We start from the raw sequence: 18,727 nt of genomic DNA on the forward strand, positions 1-18,727 counted from the left end.
CTGAAAACCTAATTCATTTTGGGAACTTTCATTTTTGGAAACTTTGCAACTGTCAGCATCCTCCATTTTTGGAAGTCAAGAGTCAACCTCTTAATTGTTTCTTGAAAATAGCCCTCGTTTTTTTTAAAAAAAAGAGAAGTGTTTTTAAAATTTATTTTTATCTTATTGTGGAATTTTTTATGTAATAAATAAATTAAAATTAATTTCTAGAGATATCAAACAGGCCATTGCTTTTTACCTTGTTGCAAACAAAAGGTAAACCTGGTAATTATGCCCTCTTAATATGAATGAAAGGCACAAATGAAGAATTGGGAGATCATTAGGTTCTAAATTTGTGATGGAAAGTGGAGACAAACCAAACAAGAAAAAGTCACTTCACTCTTTACAAAAGAAAAAAAAAAGAAAAAAAAAATATTGAAGGATACAGAAATTAAGGATCCAAGCTCCATCACCCATTACAAAGAAAATCAAAAAATATATTCCCAGAGAGATAGTAGCTGATAAACTGAGAGAAAATAATGTCAACTCTTCCAAACACTATCTGTACTTGTAAAGCTTGGACTGCAGGTGCAGATCAGGTCTCCACCACTGGTGAATCCCATGAGCTCTTTTGAAATCAGGGGAAGGTGTCAAATTAACAGTCAAATTTGCTGAAGGAATGAGGTGCAGTGGCTCTGATCCTTTGCCAATTGCACTCATGAATAAACCCCCAATTGAGTTCTGGGTAGCCAATCTTTCAATGCCTCCAGCCCCGATCTCCTCCATCTTTTTCCTGTGTTCGAAGTACCCGACATACTCTGCGCAGATGTGATCTGCTTTATTCACAAATAAACATGGGAACCATCCAGACAAGGCAACAAATGAATCTTGGGAGCAATTCGTCTGGTGCTGACCCTTTACGGCAATGGTGAGGCCTGCTGTGATGAAACTGCTTGCGATTCGAATCCCATGCTTCAGCTTCTTATCCTTGATTTTCTCTATTGGCGCTGAAGCAAATGGTGGATTAAAAAGAAAAGCTTCAAGAAATATGCCTGTCTTGGCCATATTCTTTCCAGCAAGCATTGCCATGGCTGACCCCAACGAATGGCCTGCTAGCCAAATATTAGAGTTTCCATATGCAGCAACGAATTTTCGGACAGCTTGCATAGCAATTTCAAAACGAGATGTCTGATGAAGTCCATTTTGGATGAAGTGAAAGTCCAATTTAAAGTCCTGTGAAAAGGATTCTGGTTTTTTTAGAGTACCGCGGAAGGCTATTACATAGTGTGGGCTGCCATCTGTTGGGTAGTTATACCCTGGTGGGTATTTAAATTCAAAAATGGCACCAAATATGGAAAAATCAGCATCATCCACAAGATGTTCGAGTAAATGAAAACTGAAGAACTCCCACCAAGGAGGAGCAAGAGCTTCAGACCCTTGACGTTTCTGCTGTCGGTCACGCTCCAAAATGTACACACCCTGAACCAAACTGGCAGCAACAGACCGTCGATGATGTGGATTCTTCCTACGATAGAGCAGAAAATTCTCTCATCCTTTGTTTGTGTAAAAATAAAACCCAAACCATCCTGCTTTATGGTTGTGCCTCAATTTAAATTCCCGCAGGCATTGAACAAACAAAATATCTTAAAATTTTGGAAACATGTATAATCAGAGATGTGCGTATACACCAGTGTTTATGACAAAAATGTGGAAGTGAATGCAGAATGTTTTGGTTCATGGAACGGGAACAGGATCGCGGTACAACACATGCTCTAAAATATGGAAAGTCGAGGAAAACTCATATTGATGTATTGGTGAAAAATATATAATGTAACTTGTATATTTTAGGATAGGGTATTGATTATTATAATATAAAGAGAATTCATTTTCTGAAATAGAGACAGAAATTACAAGATGACGATTCTCCTCTTTTAACTTATAAAACTATGTTATGGGAAAAATATTGAACTAGAACTTCGGACCATTAGATTTAGCATTTCAAAACGAAAAACAAACCACATTTTGGAAATTCTTTTCGTATTAATGAAGATGGGATTTGCTGTAGAATGGTTATTGATAGTGGGACAAACCAAAATGAAAAAGGGCAACTCCCTGAGAGGTAGGGTGTGCATTAAGGGGTGATTCCTCTCCTAAGGACATGGCGATGCAGGACAGCATCAAGGATCTGCTGCCAATGGGAAGGGGAAGAATATGGAAGAAAACAGGGAGGAAGAAGATGCACTTGGAGGGAAGAACACTGTCAATTCTCAATTCAAATTTAACAGTAACCAACCTCCTAGATGACTTTCATAATTCACACACTATTTATAAGAAAGCCTATAATACAAGAAATTACATGTATACCCCCAAAGCTATATGAAATTATAAACACACCCCTAAAATACACAATTAACAAAACAAGGCCCCAAAACACAATCCTATTACAAGCAAACTAAACACACATAATAAACAACTAACTAACTAAGCAATAGGTTTAGGAATTCATTGACCCTATTCTTTGACATAGGCCTCCAAATTGGGTCAAAATGAACCACCCAAATACTCGCTTCTTGTCCTAAATCTATTCCCTCCTTCTAAAAAGACCTCCACTCCATCAAGTTGGGGAAAGTACCAAGAAGTCATTGCCATGAATAGAATCACCTCACTTCAGAAGAAAGGTATACACTTCAAGTTGGTGGATGGAAGAGCGCAAGATGGCATCAACTTCTACTCCTTCTTATCAATGGAAAGAGAATAAGATTTCTCATATCCATCATGTTTAACCCTCCTATCAAACAATCATGGATGACCCAAAAGGATATGACAAATTTTGTAAGCATATCACATTGCACTGTCTCCACTCCACAATTCAATTTTGAAGATAAGCAAGTAATGATGGACCTTCAAGTTTATACTGTTCACCCAAGCAATTTTGTACATATCGGGATGAGGTTCAACTTCCAAATTCAACTGCTTTTGACAAATCATCTGAGGCTAAAAGATGTTAGTCTGCCTCCAAATTTTATTTTTTTTTTCAGCCTTGTGGGATGAGACAAAATATCAGATTTCTAAACAGATTTCCATGTCACCATCATCATCTATGTCACTTGCAATTTCTGTTTTAACTTCAATTGCTTGAATGCCATCATCATCATCATCATCATCTTCTTCCCTTACTACAACAGCCATGGCTTGGTTAGGACATTTGTGCAGTTTGATGCTCAAAATCTTGGCATTTGAAGAACTTGATTGATGGTTGGACCTTAAAAGTTGTTCTAAAATGCTCAGGAGCTTTCCAAGGGATATTAGCTTGAACTCCTTTACTCAACTGACTTCTTTCGCACAACTCCACCACTTCTCAAACTTAAGGGTTGATGTAGTTCTATGGGGATTAACGCTGCATATCCTCCTCGATCTGAGTGGCAACCTGTGCTGCATCCCCGACTGAAATGAGATGACATGCATGAAAGCAATAGTTGGCTTCAACCCTTTCTTGACAAAGCTATCATCACATCCTCTTCCATTCTATTTTGGCACGAGTATCCAAATGAGAGAACCAACTAGTGTACTCTATCGATGTTTTCTCTTCTTGCATCAAATCAAAGAGTTGGAGATGAACACGCTACTAGTAATTGAAAGATACAAATTGCTCTTGCATGTCTTGCTTCATATTGTCCCATGTCATAATCTCCCAAAATCTCCTCCTTCTAAATATCTCCTGTGTTTATCCACCAAATTCGAGCAATTACCTTCAATTTTGAATCAGCAACTATGATTTTCTAACTTATTTGTGCCGTACTATCGTAAATAGTACTCCAAGGAATACACCCAATCATCAAATTCATAAGGAGAGCCATCACCACTAAAATCTGAAACTTCAAGTTTCATGAACTAAAAATAGTACTCCAAAGAATAAACCCAATCATCAAATTCAAAAAGAGAACCACCACCATCGATAGACCTTTGTTGGAGTTTAATGAAGAAGAATTGGACAAGGGTGGTTGTGTTTAATTAGTTTATTATGCCTGTTTAGTTTTATTAGTAGTAGGATTATGTGTATTTGGGGGTTGGCTTGTAATATTTGTGTATCTAGGGGCTCTTCTATAATTTCTCGCATCTATAGTATATATGTGTAATAACTTGTAATAGGCTTTCTTATAAATAGATTGTGAAAGCCATGTAAGAGGTGGTTTCTTTTATGACTTTGAACTGAAGTAGATGTGTGATGATTCCCCCCCCCCCCCCCCTGCACCCCCTTCCTTCTGTATTTCATTGAAGTGGACTTGTGATAATTCCCTCTCTCTGAATCTGATTTTCTACTTCTCATGATTCCTTCTCTTCTCCCTTCTTCCATCCTCTTCTTCTTTTTTCTTCTTCATTCTATGTTTCTCCCTCAATTCTATCTCTTTAATTCTATTTATGTGTCGAGTTCTTCATTCTATGCTTCTCCCAACTTCTATTTTCTTTCTGTTGGTTTGTTCTGAACCTTCTGCTCTGTCATTATCCTGCCTCTTTTTCTTCCCCTCTTCTTATTTTCTCCACTCTTTAATTAACTCTTTCTTAATTCTCTCTATTCTGACTTTCTATCCCTATAATACATCAATATCCATGCTCAGATTTATAGAGAAAAGAAAAACCTGCAACTTCAAGACGAAATTACAGTTGTGCCACTCATATTTCGGACACCACTTTTCCAAAAGAATTCTGTGATGATGCTCACACCATCAAAAACAAAAACCACCAAAAGGCCTACTTGCAAAGATTCATTCCTGTCCAACAATGTGTGTGGTTCCACAAACTGGCAAAAACACCGCCACTACCATTGGACTTGGCACCCTTGGATCTACCTTCATGTCAAATCTCATCACCGGAAAGACTCCACCGGCGCCTCACGCCAGGGATGCGTGTCTTGGAAAATTTTTCCCTGTTCTGCAACTTCCCAAACCTTAAAATACCTAAACCAGCCACTTATTTTGATTTTTTTTTCTTAATAAATGAAAACTTTTGAAGAGGAAAGTTGGTTAAAGTTTGGTATACATTTTGAGGGATCCATCGGCTCTGCCAGCATCAAATACGGACCAAATTGCTGCCATTTGTACAAGATTTGTTGCATCAATTGAGCACTGGCTTTCAGAGAGTCCAAATTCAGTGTTTTTTGCTTGTGATCCTCAAATCTTTTGAAATTCAAGGCTGAATTTTTTTCCAACTGAGGTAGATTCAATCTAGGACAAGAAACTAGACCATTGATGGACCCTTGTTCGAGATCACCAGAGAAGGTTGTTGTGTTTAATTAATTAGTTTATTATTGTTGGAGATCAATGGAGAAGGTTGTTCAGTTTACTTAATTAGTTTATTATGTGAGTTTGGTTTAACTAGTAGTAGGATTATTTGTATTTGGGCCTATAGGTTTTTTTGTAATTTCATGTATCTTTAGGGGCATATGTGTAATATCCTGTACTAGGCTTTCTTAATATCTTATAAATAGTGTATGAAAGCCTTGTAAGAGGTGGTTTTTGATGAATTTGAATTGAAGTGAACACGTGATTCCAGCTCCCCCAGCGTATCTCCTTCTTTCTTCCTTCTTCCCATCTCATCTCCTCTCTCTCTCCCAAATTATGTGTTGGCTGTAGTCCCTTGATGCTGTCCTGAATCAGCGCTAGATGTTATCTCTCCAAGCGAGAGATGACTCAAGGATTTGGGTAGGGGACACCTTTGGCTCTTTCTCCACAAAAAATCTTTCTTCCCTCAGCTCACCAAATCCTTGAATCCTTGTCCAATTCGCCTTGAATACTTTCATTTGGGAAAGGAAGACAAAGATTCCTTTCAAATCAGAGCTTTCATGTGGATTTTGTTCCTCCATAGGCTTAATACTAATACCAATTATTTGTTGTAGTCGAGGAGGCTTTATAATGCTGTCAGTCCGAATACGTGTTTCATGTGCCCCGAGTCAAATGACACCACTGACCACTTGTTCCTATATTGTTGGGTGGCTCAGTGGCTTAAGGTCCTTTTGCTTTCAGTATTGGTGACATTGGCGCTCCCACGGACAGTTGAAAAGAAAAAACAATAAGACAAAGAGGAAATGACATACCAATCAATAGTAGTCAAGTGCAATGGTCCACACAAGTTGAAAATTTCCCTCTCAGAGGCCATCAAACCTATTGTTCCTCCTGTTTGATATCCTCAAAAGTTGTGCTGTAAACATAAAAAAAAATCCCAAATGAATGGAAGAAAATAACTTTAATACCAATATACAAAAATAAAAGAGATTCAAAATTGGAATGCCTATTAAATTTATGAGTCTGACATTGACACTTTATAAAAGTGTAATCCAACAAAGATTAAGGTTAGAAATTAGAGTGGCACAATATCAGCTTGCTTTTTTGTCTAGGTTTCAATTATAGAAGCTATATTGTTACACCTATTAAGAAAATTAATTTAAAAAATTAGTGAAAATAAGAGGAAATTGCATGTTGTTTGACCTAAAGAAAATCTGTGCTAAGGTATGCAGGGAAGTTGTATTAGTGGGTTCTAGTGGGGAAGCAGGCAGTAGGTATATAGGTGTTGTAAAGAATATGTACGATGGGGTAATGAAAAGTGTGAGGGCCATAGGTGGAGCTGAAGGAATTTTCGATCACAATAATGCACATCAAGAGTTTGCTTTGAGTCCTTATCCTTTTGTTTTAAATATGGATGAACTTAAGAGGAATGTCTAAATGAGATTGTTTGTACATTGACATTGCCTTGATTGATGAATTGGAAGTAGAATTGAATCTAAGTTGGAATCATGGACAGAAACTTGAATTTGGAATTTTAAGATAAGTGGTAGTCAAAAAAAAAAAAACATGAAATGCAGGTTTAGCCATTTTAGAAGGAATATTAGAAGAAATATTAAACTCAGTGATGAAGAAATTATTAGTGTTTCTAGATTTTGGTACCTTGGATCCATCAAACAAGCTGAAGGAGAAACTGAAAACATAGAACTAAAGCAGGGTAGCATGAAGAAGTGCTTGGGGCATGTTATGTGATCATAAAATAATACTTAAATTAAAAGGAATGTTCAATAGGAAGGCTATAAGACTAGCTATGCTATATGGAGTTATGGATAAAAAAAAGTTGGACAACTAAGAAACAATATAAATAAGGTTGCATAGATAAGAATGCTAAGACTAAAAGATAAATTAAGGAATGGAAACATTTTTGGTAAGCTAAGCATAGCCTGATAATGTAAGATAATGGAAAAGCACCTAAGATGGATCAGGCACTGGCATCATAAGCCAAATAATGCACTGATAAGGAGGGGCAAGTTACTTTTTGTTAGTGATGGAAATAGTGGGTGGGTTAGACCTAGGCTAACTTGGACTAAGATAGTATTTGAAACACCCCACTTTGTAAAGGATATTACTCTAAACCATACAAATTGGCAGAAGAAGAATCATGTAGCTAACCACAGTGGGATTTATGGCCTAGTTGTTGTGGTTGTAGTTATTGTAATCGTAATATATTCAATTTCCAATCTCACACTCCCAAGGTAAAGGAATCATAAATTAACTTCCCACTGTGTGTGGAACACATAAGACTCATGTGTCTAAGGTTTTGAAGCAATCATGTATAGTTTGAATACCCAAGTGCAAATTTCTTCAGGCTTCAACCTGCTACAGGATGAAAAAGATTATACTAGATATTCTCAGTCTTTTGATCCCAAGCTAAATTACACATAAAATGTGCTTATCAATAGTCCACCATGTAGTTAACAAAGATGCTCCAAAGTCTGAAATCTTCAAAGCGTTTCATATCATTATTTTTATTTAGGAACATTTCAAAGTAGGTCATATCCAACTATTTCTCCCATTAAAAAGCTTTAGCTACTAGTATGAAAGAGATGGAGTTAAGAGTGCAACGTCGCTCCAGTCTTCTAAGCGAATTAGAAGTTGTATACATCTATGCATGGTCATATTCCCCCTTCTCCAATCCCTTCTTAGAGGAAAGTCGGCGCACCCAATGAGAGGGAGGGGGCTGGATTTTGAGTTTAGCAATAACAAAAATAATCAGGTCAAAAACTAATATTATATTCACCTATGGAAAGTATGGAAAATAAGGCTGCAAATTAATTAGCCAGCAAAAAGGGAATCAGCAAAATGCATGTTTTCCAGTTGGCACTTGGCACTACATTACCAATATTATTTTGAACCAATAAAAATAAAGAACACCTAACAAAATCATACCAGATGTTGGCAAGGAAATTACTTCAATGTTATATAACCAGCCTATATAATCAGACTTCATAACCAAACTATTCATGACATAAGATGTTGACGCATAATTCAGCTATTGCACTTCTTACAAAAATGTGATGATGTAGGACAAGAATTGTAATTCAGAAATAGAGAGAGAATTGAGAGAACTAGGGCAGAACAGAACAAGGACTCAGTAATAGACTGGGGAAAGAGACAAAATTAGGAGCAGAACAGAACAGAGATGGGAGAGGAAGAAGAAGAAGAAAGAAGATGAGAACCTATGGGAGAGAGAGAGAGATGGAAACTGCATAACAATTCTGATTTCAAATGATAACTGTACATCAACGTACATGTCTAGCATTTACATCACTACTACTACTAACCAATATTTACAAAATAATCCCAACTAAACACAGCAATACCAAAGAAAGTCACTAAAGAATACAAAGAGGTCCTAATACAAGCACAATTTCCTAATCTACACCTAAAATATGTGTCAATGGGTGGCCTATAGGATATAGACAGTCCATCATACTCTGCCAGCTGAAAGTAACTCTACTCTGAAGAGTGGGACTGCAAATATGACTCTAGCGACTCAGGAGCTCTCTTATAGACAACATCCTTAGTAAGCCATTTACCATTTGACTCAGGATGACCTCTCCAGTCCACTGAACCAAGTATCGACGAAAACCACCGTGAGGAGATGCCACGAACTCATCATCCAAAACAAACTCTATTGTCTACTGTGGCTGAAAATTTGAGGAAGGCTGAGGAGCTGCTGACCTTCTATGAGCATCAAATGGGAAAGAAAGAGGCTTGAAGGTGACTTGGTAAGGTGTCAACTCCTCTGCATTAAAAATTGGAATAATGGTCAAATGAGCAGGCAAATTAAGTAGATATGCATTAGGTCCAAGTATCTTAAGGGTGGGGAAGGGCCAATGACAAGGGCATAGAGCTTTTTAAATGAATTTCTAAGGTAGTGTTTAGATCTAACGTGAACCATGACACTATCAGCTACATTAAATTATCTAGCTCTGTGATTTACCAGTGCAGCAAGTTTATAATCCATATTACTCATGGCAAGTTTTTGCCTAACCTTAGCATGCAACTCATGAATGTGATGAACAAAAGACTCAACAGGCTTAGAAATATAGGCATTTGGTGGCAAAGGAACAAGATCAATGGGTGCATGGGGTTTGTAACCAAATACACACTTAAAAGGACTCTTACCCGTGGACCTGTTCATAGAATTATTATAAGCAAACTCAACAATAGGCAACACCAAGTCCAAATTGCCCCTTTTTATCCCACAACACACCTAAGTAGGTCACCAATACTACGTTCACAACCTCATTTCGCAATCAGTTTAGGGGTGGTGAGCAAAGAAAACAGCGAGTCCTGACATTTTCCCAAGTGTCTTCCAAAAATAACTAGAGAACTTGGTATCCTTATCAGACACTATAGAGTTTGGAAACCACTGCAAGTTGATGACCTCTTTAAAGAATAATTTAGCCACATGAGATGCATTATAATTCATATTACATCGAATAAAATGTGCCATCTTGGAGAATCTATCAACAACAACAAAATATGGAATTATGTCCCCAGGCTCTTTTGGGGAGTCCAAAAACAAAATCCATACTTAGGTCTCTCCAAGGTTATGTATGGCAACAGCAGAGGTGTATAAAGACTAGTGTTGTGTCCCTTAGATTTGACTAACTATCCCTTAGATTTGACTAACTAACAAGTGCGACACAAAGACACTATCCTAGCAACATCCCTCTTCAAGGAAGGCCAATAAAACCTATCCTCAATTGAGGCAATGGTTTTATCTCTCCCTAGGGGACCAACTAACACTTCAGCGTGCAATTCCCAGACTAAAAGATCTCTAAAAGAAGTACGAGCAATGTATTCTCATGGACGATGAAACCTACAAAATCTCTACGATGGCTCCCACTCAACTCCTAAAAGACAACCCCAAAATCAAGGCAAATAGAATAGTCATTATTCAGACAATCAAACCCAATGACCTTACCTCTCAAGACATGGAGAATAACTGCTACACTACTAAGGCCATCAACTACTTTATTCTCAACAACATAACAATGCTTAAGAACAAAGGTGTACTTGTTGAGGAACTCTACCCAACCAGCATGCCTCTCACGCATCTTATTTTATGAGCTCAAATATTGCAAAGCAAGCTGGTTAGAAAAGAGTACAAACTGTTAGTAGTATCACCAATGTTGAAGGGATCTCACTATGGCATAAAACTCTTTATCGTACATGCTATATCTTTGTCTAGCATCTGAAAGTTTTTCACTGAAAAATGCTATAGGGTGTCCCTTCTGACTCAAGACCCCACCTATACCTACTCCTAAGGCATCACAAGACACCTCAAACGCTCTACTAACGTATGGATGCCCAAGTACAAGTGCTTCAACCATCTTCTGTTTGACCTCTTTAAATGCTCTAACAGCTAATGGGGTCTAATGAAAATCTCCTTCCTTCAAACACTCAATGATAGAAGCCACGATGGTGCCAAAATGCCTTATGAATTGCCTAAAGAAAGTAATGAAGCCATCAAAACTACATACCTCAATAATAGTCCTACGCTTAGGCCACTCTCCAATGGTTCTTACCTTTTTTGGATTAGTAGCGAGTCCCTAAATAGAGATCACAAAACCAAGAAAAGGCACACTAGATTGTAAGAAGCTACACTTCCCAGGTTTAGCAAACAACTGCACTTCCCTTAAAGTGACAAAGACCTCATGAAGATGTATCAAGTGCACCTCCCTTGATTCACTATAGACAAGTATAACATCAAATTAGACCACTAAGAAACCCATTGTGCAGGTAAATCTTGGAGTACCAACTTGAGCCAGCTAGCATATCAAGCATATCCTCAAGTCTAGGGATAGGGAACCTACACTTGATGGTGATTTTGTTGATGGCTCTACTAACCGAGCACATCCTCCAAGATCCATCATTTTTTGGAGTTATAAAAGCTGGTATTGCACAAGGACTAAGACTATGTCTCGCAAAACCCTTGTCAAGGAGTTCCAATACTAGCCTATTCAATTCAGTACACTCTTTAGTGTTCATCCTATAATGTGATAAATTAGGTAATTGTGAACCTAGAATGAGGTCTATGGCAAGTTGCATATCTTGCATAAGTGGTAGCTCACTAGGTAGCTCATTGGTACAAGATCAAAAAACTCAACTAACAACATTCCTGCCTTAGGTGGATATGCACAAGAAAACTCTCGATCCTCAGAAGGAACTTCTTAAGCAATAACTGCTAAAATGCCTATTTCCAAAGCTCTCTTGCTCAAAAGCCCTATGATCTAGCAAGTGAATGCTTCTTTGAACTCAGAATTGAAGGGCTATCCTGTTCCTTAACTTAAGATCCCTAGAATAGGCTAAGTAAGGGTCAAGATGATATGCTTATCTTTGTGCCTAAATATGTAAGGGTTTTCCCTACCATGACTAGTTACATCATAATCAAATAATCATGGTCGCCCTAACAAAACATGGGTCATATACATCAGGAGCAAATTGCGATAGACCCTATCCTTATAATCTCCCATTTGGATGGGTACAAGACACCTCTCGGTAACTAGTAAATTTATCCAGTTTACTGAATTCACCTTGAAAAAATGAGGGTGTGGCTCTCCCTTAGTTTAATCTTTCCTAGAGCAACCTTGGAGACCATATTCATGCCACTACCCCCATCAAAAACTAACTTACATGTCCTATCTCCACAACGAATGACAATGTTGGAAAGTAGTGGTCTGCTTCCACTTCTCAAAATCATCAACAAGCTCACTCTCATCTCTCGAGTACACAACAACATCTACAACCTAATCCTCACAACCAGCAAGCCATCAGTTTCACCCTCTAAACCTGAGGCTGGTTGGGGACAAAGAGCTGCAACTCTAGCAAGGCAACAATAACACTGCATAAATGAGCTACTAGCATAAGGAAATACAAGGTCCATTAGAGCGAACGACATGATGGGACTCTATTTGCTTCACAAAACCCTCTCTAGGGGTAGATTGAGGGATGGTAGACCTAAACCAAGGAAATGATTTGGAATGACAAGACTCACTCACCTAAGATAGGGAGATCTTAGGTACTTTTTGAGGCCAAGAGATTTCTAATAAGCTGCCTCTAAGGTCTTAGGTGAAAACAATACAATTTTTCACCTAACATCTTCCCTAAGACCACTCACAAACCTAGCCATAGTATGAGGTTTGTCTTCAACAAATTACACTCCTAAGCATCAACTCCTAGAATCAATCAATATAGCTGGCTACCATAGCAGTTTGTCTATGGTTCAAGTCCATTGAACAACTGGCTCTTATAGGAAGGAGAGAGGTACTTTGATGTAGGACAAGAAGCAAAACCTTGGGAAGATCTTTTTTGGAGAATAATTAAGAATTGGGCCAAGGGATTGTTAGGTTTCGTTAGTAGATAATTGTGTGCTTAGTTTAATTAGTATGGGATTATGTGTGCTTGGGGGCTTGAATGTAATATTTGTGTATATTAGGGGTATGTTTCTAATTTAATGTAGTTTTAGGTGTATATATGTTAGAGGCTTTCTTATAAAGGGTATGAAAGCCATGTAGAAGTTGGTTGATGAATTTGAATATGTATGAAAGCCATGTAGAAGTTGGTTGATGAATTTGAATATGAAGTAAACGTGAGAATCGAGATTTTCCACTTATATCTCCTCCCTTCTCTCTTCCTTCTTCCCCTTTCCTCCATTCTATCTCTTATGGCTGCAAAATCCTTGATGCTGCCCCTGCCTTATACTTTTCTCACAATTGTTGTCTCATTATTTCCCTCAAAGTAATAAGGGGTTCCCCCAACCATTCTAGGATATGTTGTGCAGTTGTCAATACTTCTTTGCTGGTCCTACAAGTTTCATCTTGACAAAGCAAACTTTGTCCTCACCCCGTCTATAGTACCAATCAAAGAAATCCTCAATCTTTGCTACCCAGTCTAAAAAGTAGCTCAAGTCTAATTTCCCATTGTAGGCACGCACATCTACCTTAACTCTTTTTGAAGCATCTCCATAGTCCTCCTGATATAGCCTAGGAGACTATTGAACATGCCTAGTGTTAGGTTGGTACCCTACATCATTATACTCCTCAAAGTTACCTTGCTCAAATAGACTAGATTGACCTAAGGCTAGATGTAGCGACCCTCAATAAAATATAACATAATAAATCAAAAATGGTCCCGAACCCGTGGGTAACGGGGACACCTGTCAAACGCAGCGGAAATCTACGCAGCAGTAAACATAAGATCCAAACATCCATCATAAAACATAATACTAGTAACATAATACCAGAGTTTACTACATCTCCCAATACTGTACATACATATACAACCCTCAAAATATCAAAATGACACTAGGACCATATAACAAAAATCTACTGATCCTAATACATAGCTTACCCTTCTATTAGGGAAGCACCAATCACTCAACGGCGGCCCTGACCCGCCAGTCTCTCTAGATTTCCTGAAAATCATTTAATGTTGGGGGTGAGACACTTCTCAATAAGGGAAAATAAACTAAATATAACTGTGTGGCAACATGAACATTTAAAGTGCTTATACATATACAGTACATTTCATAACTCTGGAAATAATCATAATATCATACTAGATAATCATGTACTTCCATATTTGTTAATAAATCATAACATACATAACCATCTGACTGTTATAACCGTAATACTGAAAATACTGAAAACTTACCCAAGATGAATAGTTAGCTAATGTCATGTATTACCTCTCATGACGGGTTGTGCAGCTCGAAGGTGGGACCCGACAATGGCTGGCCGACCACTGCTGAATCAAATATGTCTGTAAGTACGATGGGCCCGCTACACCCTAGTCCGGACTGCCAGGTGGACGTCCACACTCTACTGAAAGCCACATCGACTATCCATCTCTCATCCCCTCGTGGGATGGTTAGCACTAATCTAACGTAGATATCTAATCTACACAAATAGCTACGGTACCGAGCCCTGAACTGAACTAAACTAACATCCTGGTTGTAATAACATATAATACATGAACATACATAACATCATCACGGCCTCGTGCCGAAAACATAGATACGGCCTCGCGCCGAAATCATAAATACAGCCTTGTGCCGATAACATAAATACATGGCCTTGCGCCAAAATCGTAAATACGGTCTCGTGCCGATAATATAAATACATGTTCTCGCGCCAACATCGTAAATACAACCTCGTGCCGATAATATAAATACATGGCCTCGTGCCAACATCGTAAATATGGTCTCGTGCCGATAATATAAATATGGCCTCGCGCCAGATACGTTTCAGGTATTTACATTCTGAAAATAACTCATTTGTCATATATTCGTCAAACTCAGTATAGCATAACTCGTCTTTCAAAATACCTGAAAATATGTTTTGATCGTAAAATCCTTCATATCATGATTCACTTCACATAAAAATAATGTTCATGCCACACATATGCCGTTTAAAGTCATGCTTCATATTCTAAAATCATTATTTCTGGCATCTCATACATACATATACATTTTCATCATAATAACAGTATTTTCCAAACATACATTTCATATGTAATATGCAAATATAGCATAAGCTTTTTTGAAAATAAATGTGCTCATAATTAATAATAATATGCATGGAAAATAACTGCTTTAATTTATTCCCTTACCTGACTACTGAGAAAGCCCCCAAAATATACATTTTCATATGTACATTTTTATCATAATAGCAGTATTTTCCAAACATACATTTCATATGTAATATGCAAATATAGCATAAGCTTTTTTGAAAATAAATGTGCTCATAATTATTAATAATAATATGCATGGAAAATAACTGTTTTAATTTATTCCCTTACCTGACTACTGAGAAAGCCCCCAAAATATCCTAGGCTAACCCCCGTATGACTTCCTGATCAACACCCTGAAACTCAAAACCCCTAGTACTAAATATCAGTATTTTCATGCGTACATCAATTTCTATAACTACCATAAAGTCTGATTTGACTTAAAAAGTCTTACCTCAACTTTGGGATGATTTCCAACTTCGTCTTCCCAACGATCCGCTCCAGCAAACTTGTAAAGAACTCTGCCAAAAGCGTCGTGGTAGCCTCAAATCTTCGATCCGGCATAAAACTAGCCCAAAATCGAAGAGAGAGAGAGAGAGTGAGAGAGCCGAAGAGGAGAGAGAGAGAGTGGAGAGGAAGCTTCAAATGAAATAAAAATCGGATAGACAGCAGGATTCGTCGACGAGCCAGACCTTCGTCGACGAGTCCTTCACAAATTTCGTCGACGAGACCCTGTATTCGTCAACGAAATTCAGGCTGCCTCAGAACCCCTTTCGGTATTTTCTCGTCGACGAAACCCTATGTTCGTCGACGAATTCTCTTAAGCCTTCGTCGATGAAACCCTATGTTCGTCGACAAAGCTTGGCAGCTTCCTTCTGTTTCTTTTTCCAATTTCCCTTTCTTTTATCATTAAAATTCCATTTTTAATTCGGGTCGTTACACTAGAGGCACTGACCTAGTCTACCGATAAGTTTTGGAGCTGCTCATATTTTTAGTTGCTAGAGGCACTCTAGGAGTAGGAAGAATGCCCTAGGCTGACCCTACTGAATATGGGGACTCATTAAGGTGCCTAACTGATTGTTAAATGTCATTTACAATAGGGCATTTACCTAACAACTTCAAGACTTGGGCAAACTATTCTCTGAGGTGCTCAAATTTTTGGTCCACTGACTCTTGAGAAGAGTCTAATCGAATAGACAAGGATTGGGTATCAATCGGTTCAAGTTTAGTGGGATTGGTTTCAATATCTTTGTTGGCAACCATGGGTAATGCAACATGGTGCAACGATGTTGAGGAAGACTAAACTTAACTATGACTTATATGAATCCTAAAATTACTACAATGCACATACGTGAAGCTATCGAACATAATGCATATGAATTAACATGGTACCACATAACACGGCGACAAGGAATGAACTAGGTATGGGTATGAATAAAGATTCGAGCAATGACTAAACTAAAGGAATTCACAAGGGCATTTTTTTTTTTTTTTAATGGTAACAAAAAACTTGGAATTATGCAAATCACTAATTTCCCTAATCATGCAAATGTTAGTCAAGAGAAATGTGAGAATTTTGGTTACTCTCCAAAGATTTTGAACACATGAACCAAGGAAATTGTACTTATGTTAGGATCTCTTCGTATAATTTAGTGACTTTCTTTGGTGTTTTGTAAAATATGTCTTAGTCATAGTAGCCGTATAAGTTGATGTACGGTTTTCATTTGAAATATGAATTGCTGAGTAGTTTCCCTCTCTCTCTCTCTCTCTCTCACAAGTTCTTTTTCTTCTTCTTCTTCTCCTTATAACTGCTGGTCATGCAAGCTGATGTACAACTATCATTTAAATCTGCCAGTTTCCCTTCTCTTCTTCTAATTATTTCCCTAATTCTCTCAATTCTCTCTCTATTTCTGAATTATAAATACTTGTCCTACATCAAATTGGTATTAGAGCCAACCACGATTACCACTCCATAAGCAAACCACACACCTTGCAGCCATGAAAACCAAAGAACAAAGCACTGCATAGTTGTCAGACCAGAAAAGTTTATAGTTAAATTGATTCAATTTCAATTGCTGTAAGCATTTCTTGCACAATAACAAGTCCTACAAAACATTCAAAGATCAGAAATTTCTGGAAAGCCCCAAGAGTTTATAGTTAAATTGATTCAATTTCAATTGCTGTAAGCATTTCTGGCACAATAGCAAGTCCTACAAAGCATTCAAGGATCAGAAATCGCTGGAAAGTCCTATAGAATTGAAGCGTTGTTCATCTGCGACTTCCCAAAAAATTATAGTTGCGCCCCTGAAATTTGGGCATCCTTTTCCAAGCACCATTTTACAACACCTCCTTCACCATCAAAGACAGACACCAGCAAAACCCCTCCCCTGCAATTTCACCTTTCACCTGACAAAGGGTGTGGCCCCACACGCCAATTGAAAATAACCTCAACAAAACACATAATTACAAAATACCAAAGAAACTCACTAAGTAATTCAAAGAGATCCTAATACAACCACAATTTCCTAACCTACGCCTAAAATGTATCTGCCGAATGGGCAGCCTATAGGATGTAGACAGTCCTCCATCATGTGGATAACAGTTCAATGTACACAAAGCCATGTTTGATAATGGCTCAATATACAAATTCATAAACAATTTCCCAATGTTAAGCTTCTCAACTGCTCAAATCACAGAGCATGCTTGGCAGCCAAAAATTATATTGACCTTGATATGAATTCATAGATAATCTCACTAGAACAGCATTGGGTTTGCACTAACCACTTAAGCAAGCATGTGTTACTGACTTACTGAATGAAATGAAAACCAATCAGCCTTCTCACAAGACGTCAATATTGAGTTAGATCATCCAAATAAACGCACCACCTAAGCAGGAGAAAAATACAACGAAAAAATCTGAAGTCTTGTAATGACCAGCTTAAAACAATACTAGTCAGGGATATTCTGTTCCTTTTCTACAATTTCTCAATGAATCAAAGAGATAACAAAGTATCATCGGTGAAATTCACATCTAGGATGGCAACAACAATCAGAAGAAGTTTTGCTAAGCATTAGCAACATTATACTTCTTTTTAATTCATTGAGAGAGGCAGTGTGTGTGTGTGTGTGTGTGTGTGTGTGAGAGAGAGAGAGAGAGACACGAATGCAGGTCCACAAAAATTCCCAATAAAGACCACATATATCGACATTTATGCAGATTCATACCGCAACAAGTAGAGTGTGAAATCATCACTTCGTACAAATAATGCGAACACAGTTCATGGATTTCACAGCTGAGAAACTGAATTGAAAAAATTAAAAACAAAAACACATTGATCTCCGCTTCAATGTTCTTCAATGTTGGACCGGAAGAGAAATGATTAAATCGACATAGAATAGCATAAATGTACCTCGAGGAAATCACAGGAAGAACAGATCTGAGATGTTGCAAAGCGTTCTACGTTGAACAATTTCAACGCATCTCTCTCTGTGAATCCTAATGACAGACCGTTGAGATGTCTTCGTCAAGAATCAATCTGGCCCGAAATGCTGATGCGAGGGAGGCGCAGATAGTCAAGTGCGGCCGGCAGGGGAACCAACGGCGTCGTTTTTGTTTTTTTTTTTTTTTTTTTTTTTAGGCCATACCACGGCGTCGTCTTTGTAACCCTACTATCGTTGACCTAAGAATTAAAAGATATAGGCTGTAACTCGTAAGACACAGTTCGAGGGAGGAAGTTGAAAAAAAAAAATAGAGTAAAAGCGTTCACATGTTTCGCAAAAACATAAAGACCTTTTTTAAATTTCAAACATCACAGGCATCTCCTAACATTTTAAAAATGACATTCTAAGATTTGATAAAAAGACAAATCTTCCATCAAAAAATTTATTTT

At 37.8% G+C, this 18,727-nt stretch overlaps 1 protein-coding gene across 3 annotated transcripts; it reads right to left on the minus strand.

Annotated features, from left to right (window-relative positions):
* Positions 1–301: 301 nt before the first annotated feature.
* On the minus strand, positions 302–18,496 carry LOC131157021 (GDSL esterase/lipase At4g10955). Of its 3 annotated transcripts, none has more exons than XM_058110854.1 (4): positions 18,248–18,496; positions 13,680–13,743; positions 6,071–6,174; positions 302–1,504 (listed from the first exon to the last, which is right to left on the minus strand). In XM_058110854.1, the coding sequence occupies exons 3-4, from the start codon at positions 6,130–6,132 to the stop codon at positions 538–540; spliced, it is 1,029 nt and encodes a 342-aa protein (XP_057966837.1). In that variant the 5' UTR covers positions 6,133–6,174; positions 13,680–13,743; positions 18,248–18,496; the 3' UTR covers positions 302–537. The 3 variants fall into 3 exon arrangements, with proteins under 3 accessions (XP_057966837.1, XP_057966838.1, XP_057966839.1); XM_058110855.1 differs by lacking the exon at positions 18,248–18,496 and adding an exon at positions 14,017–14,655; XM_058110856.1 differs by lacking the exon at positions 13,680–13,743.
* Positions 18,497–18,727: the final 231 nt, after the last annotated feature.

Source organism: Malania oleifera, chromosome 6 (genome assembly GCF_029873635.1).
Source record: "Malania oleifera isolate guangnan ecotype guangnan chromosome 6, ASM2987363v1, whole genome shotgun sequence".
NCBI classification, from domain to species: Eukaryota; Viridiplantae; Streptophyta; class Magnoliopsida; order Santalales; family Ximeniaceae; genus Malania; species Malania oleifera.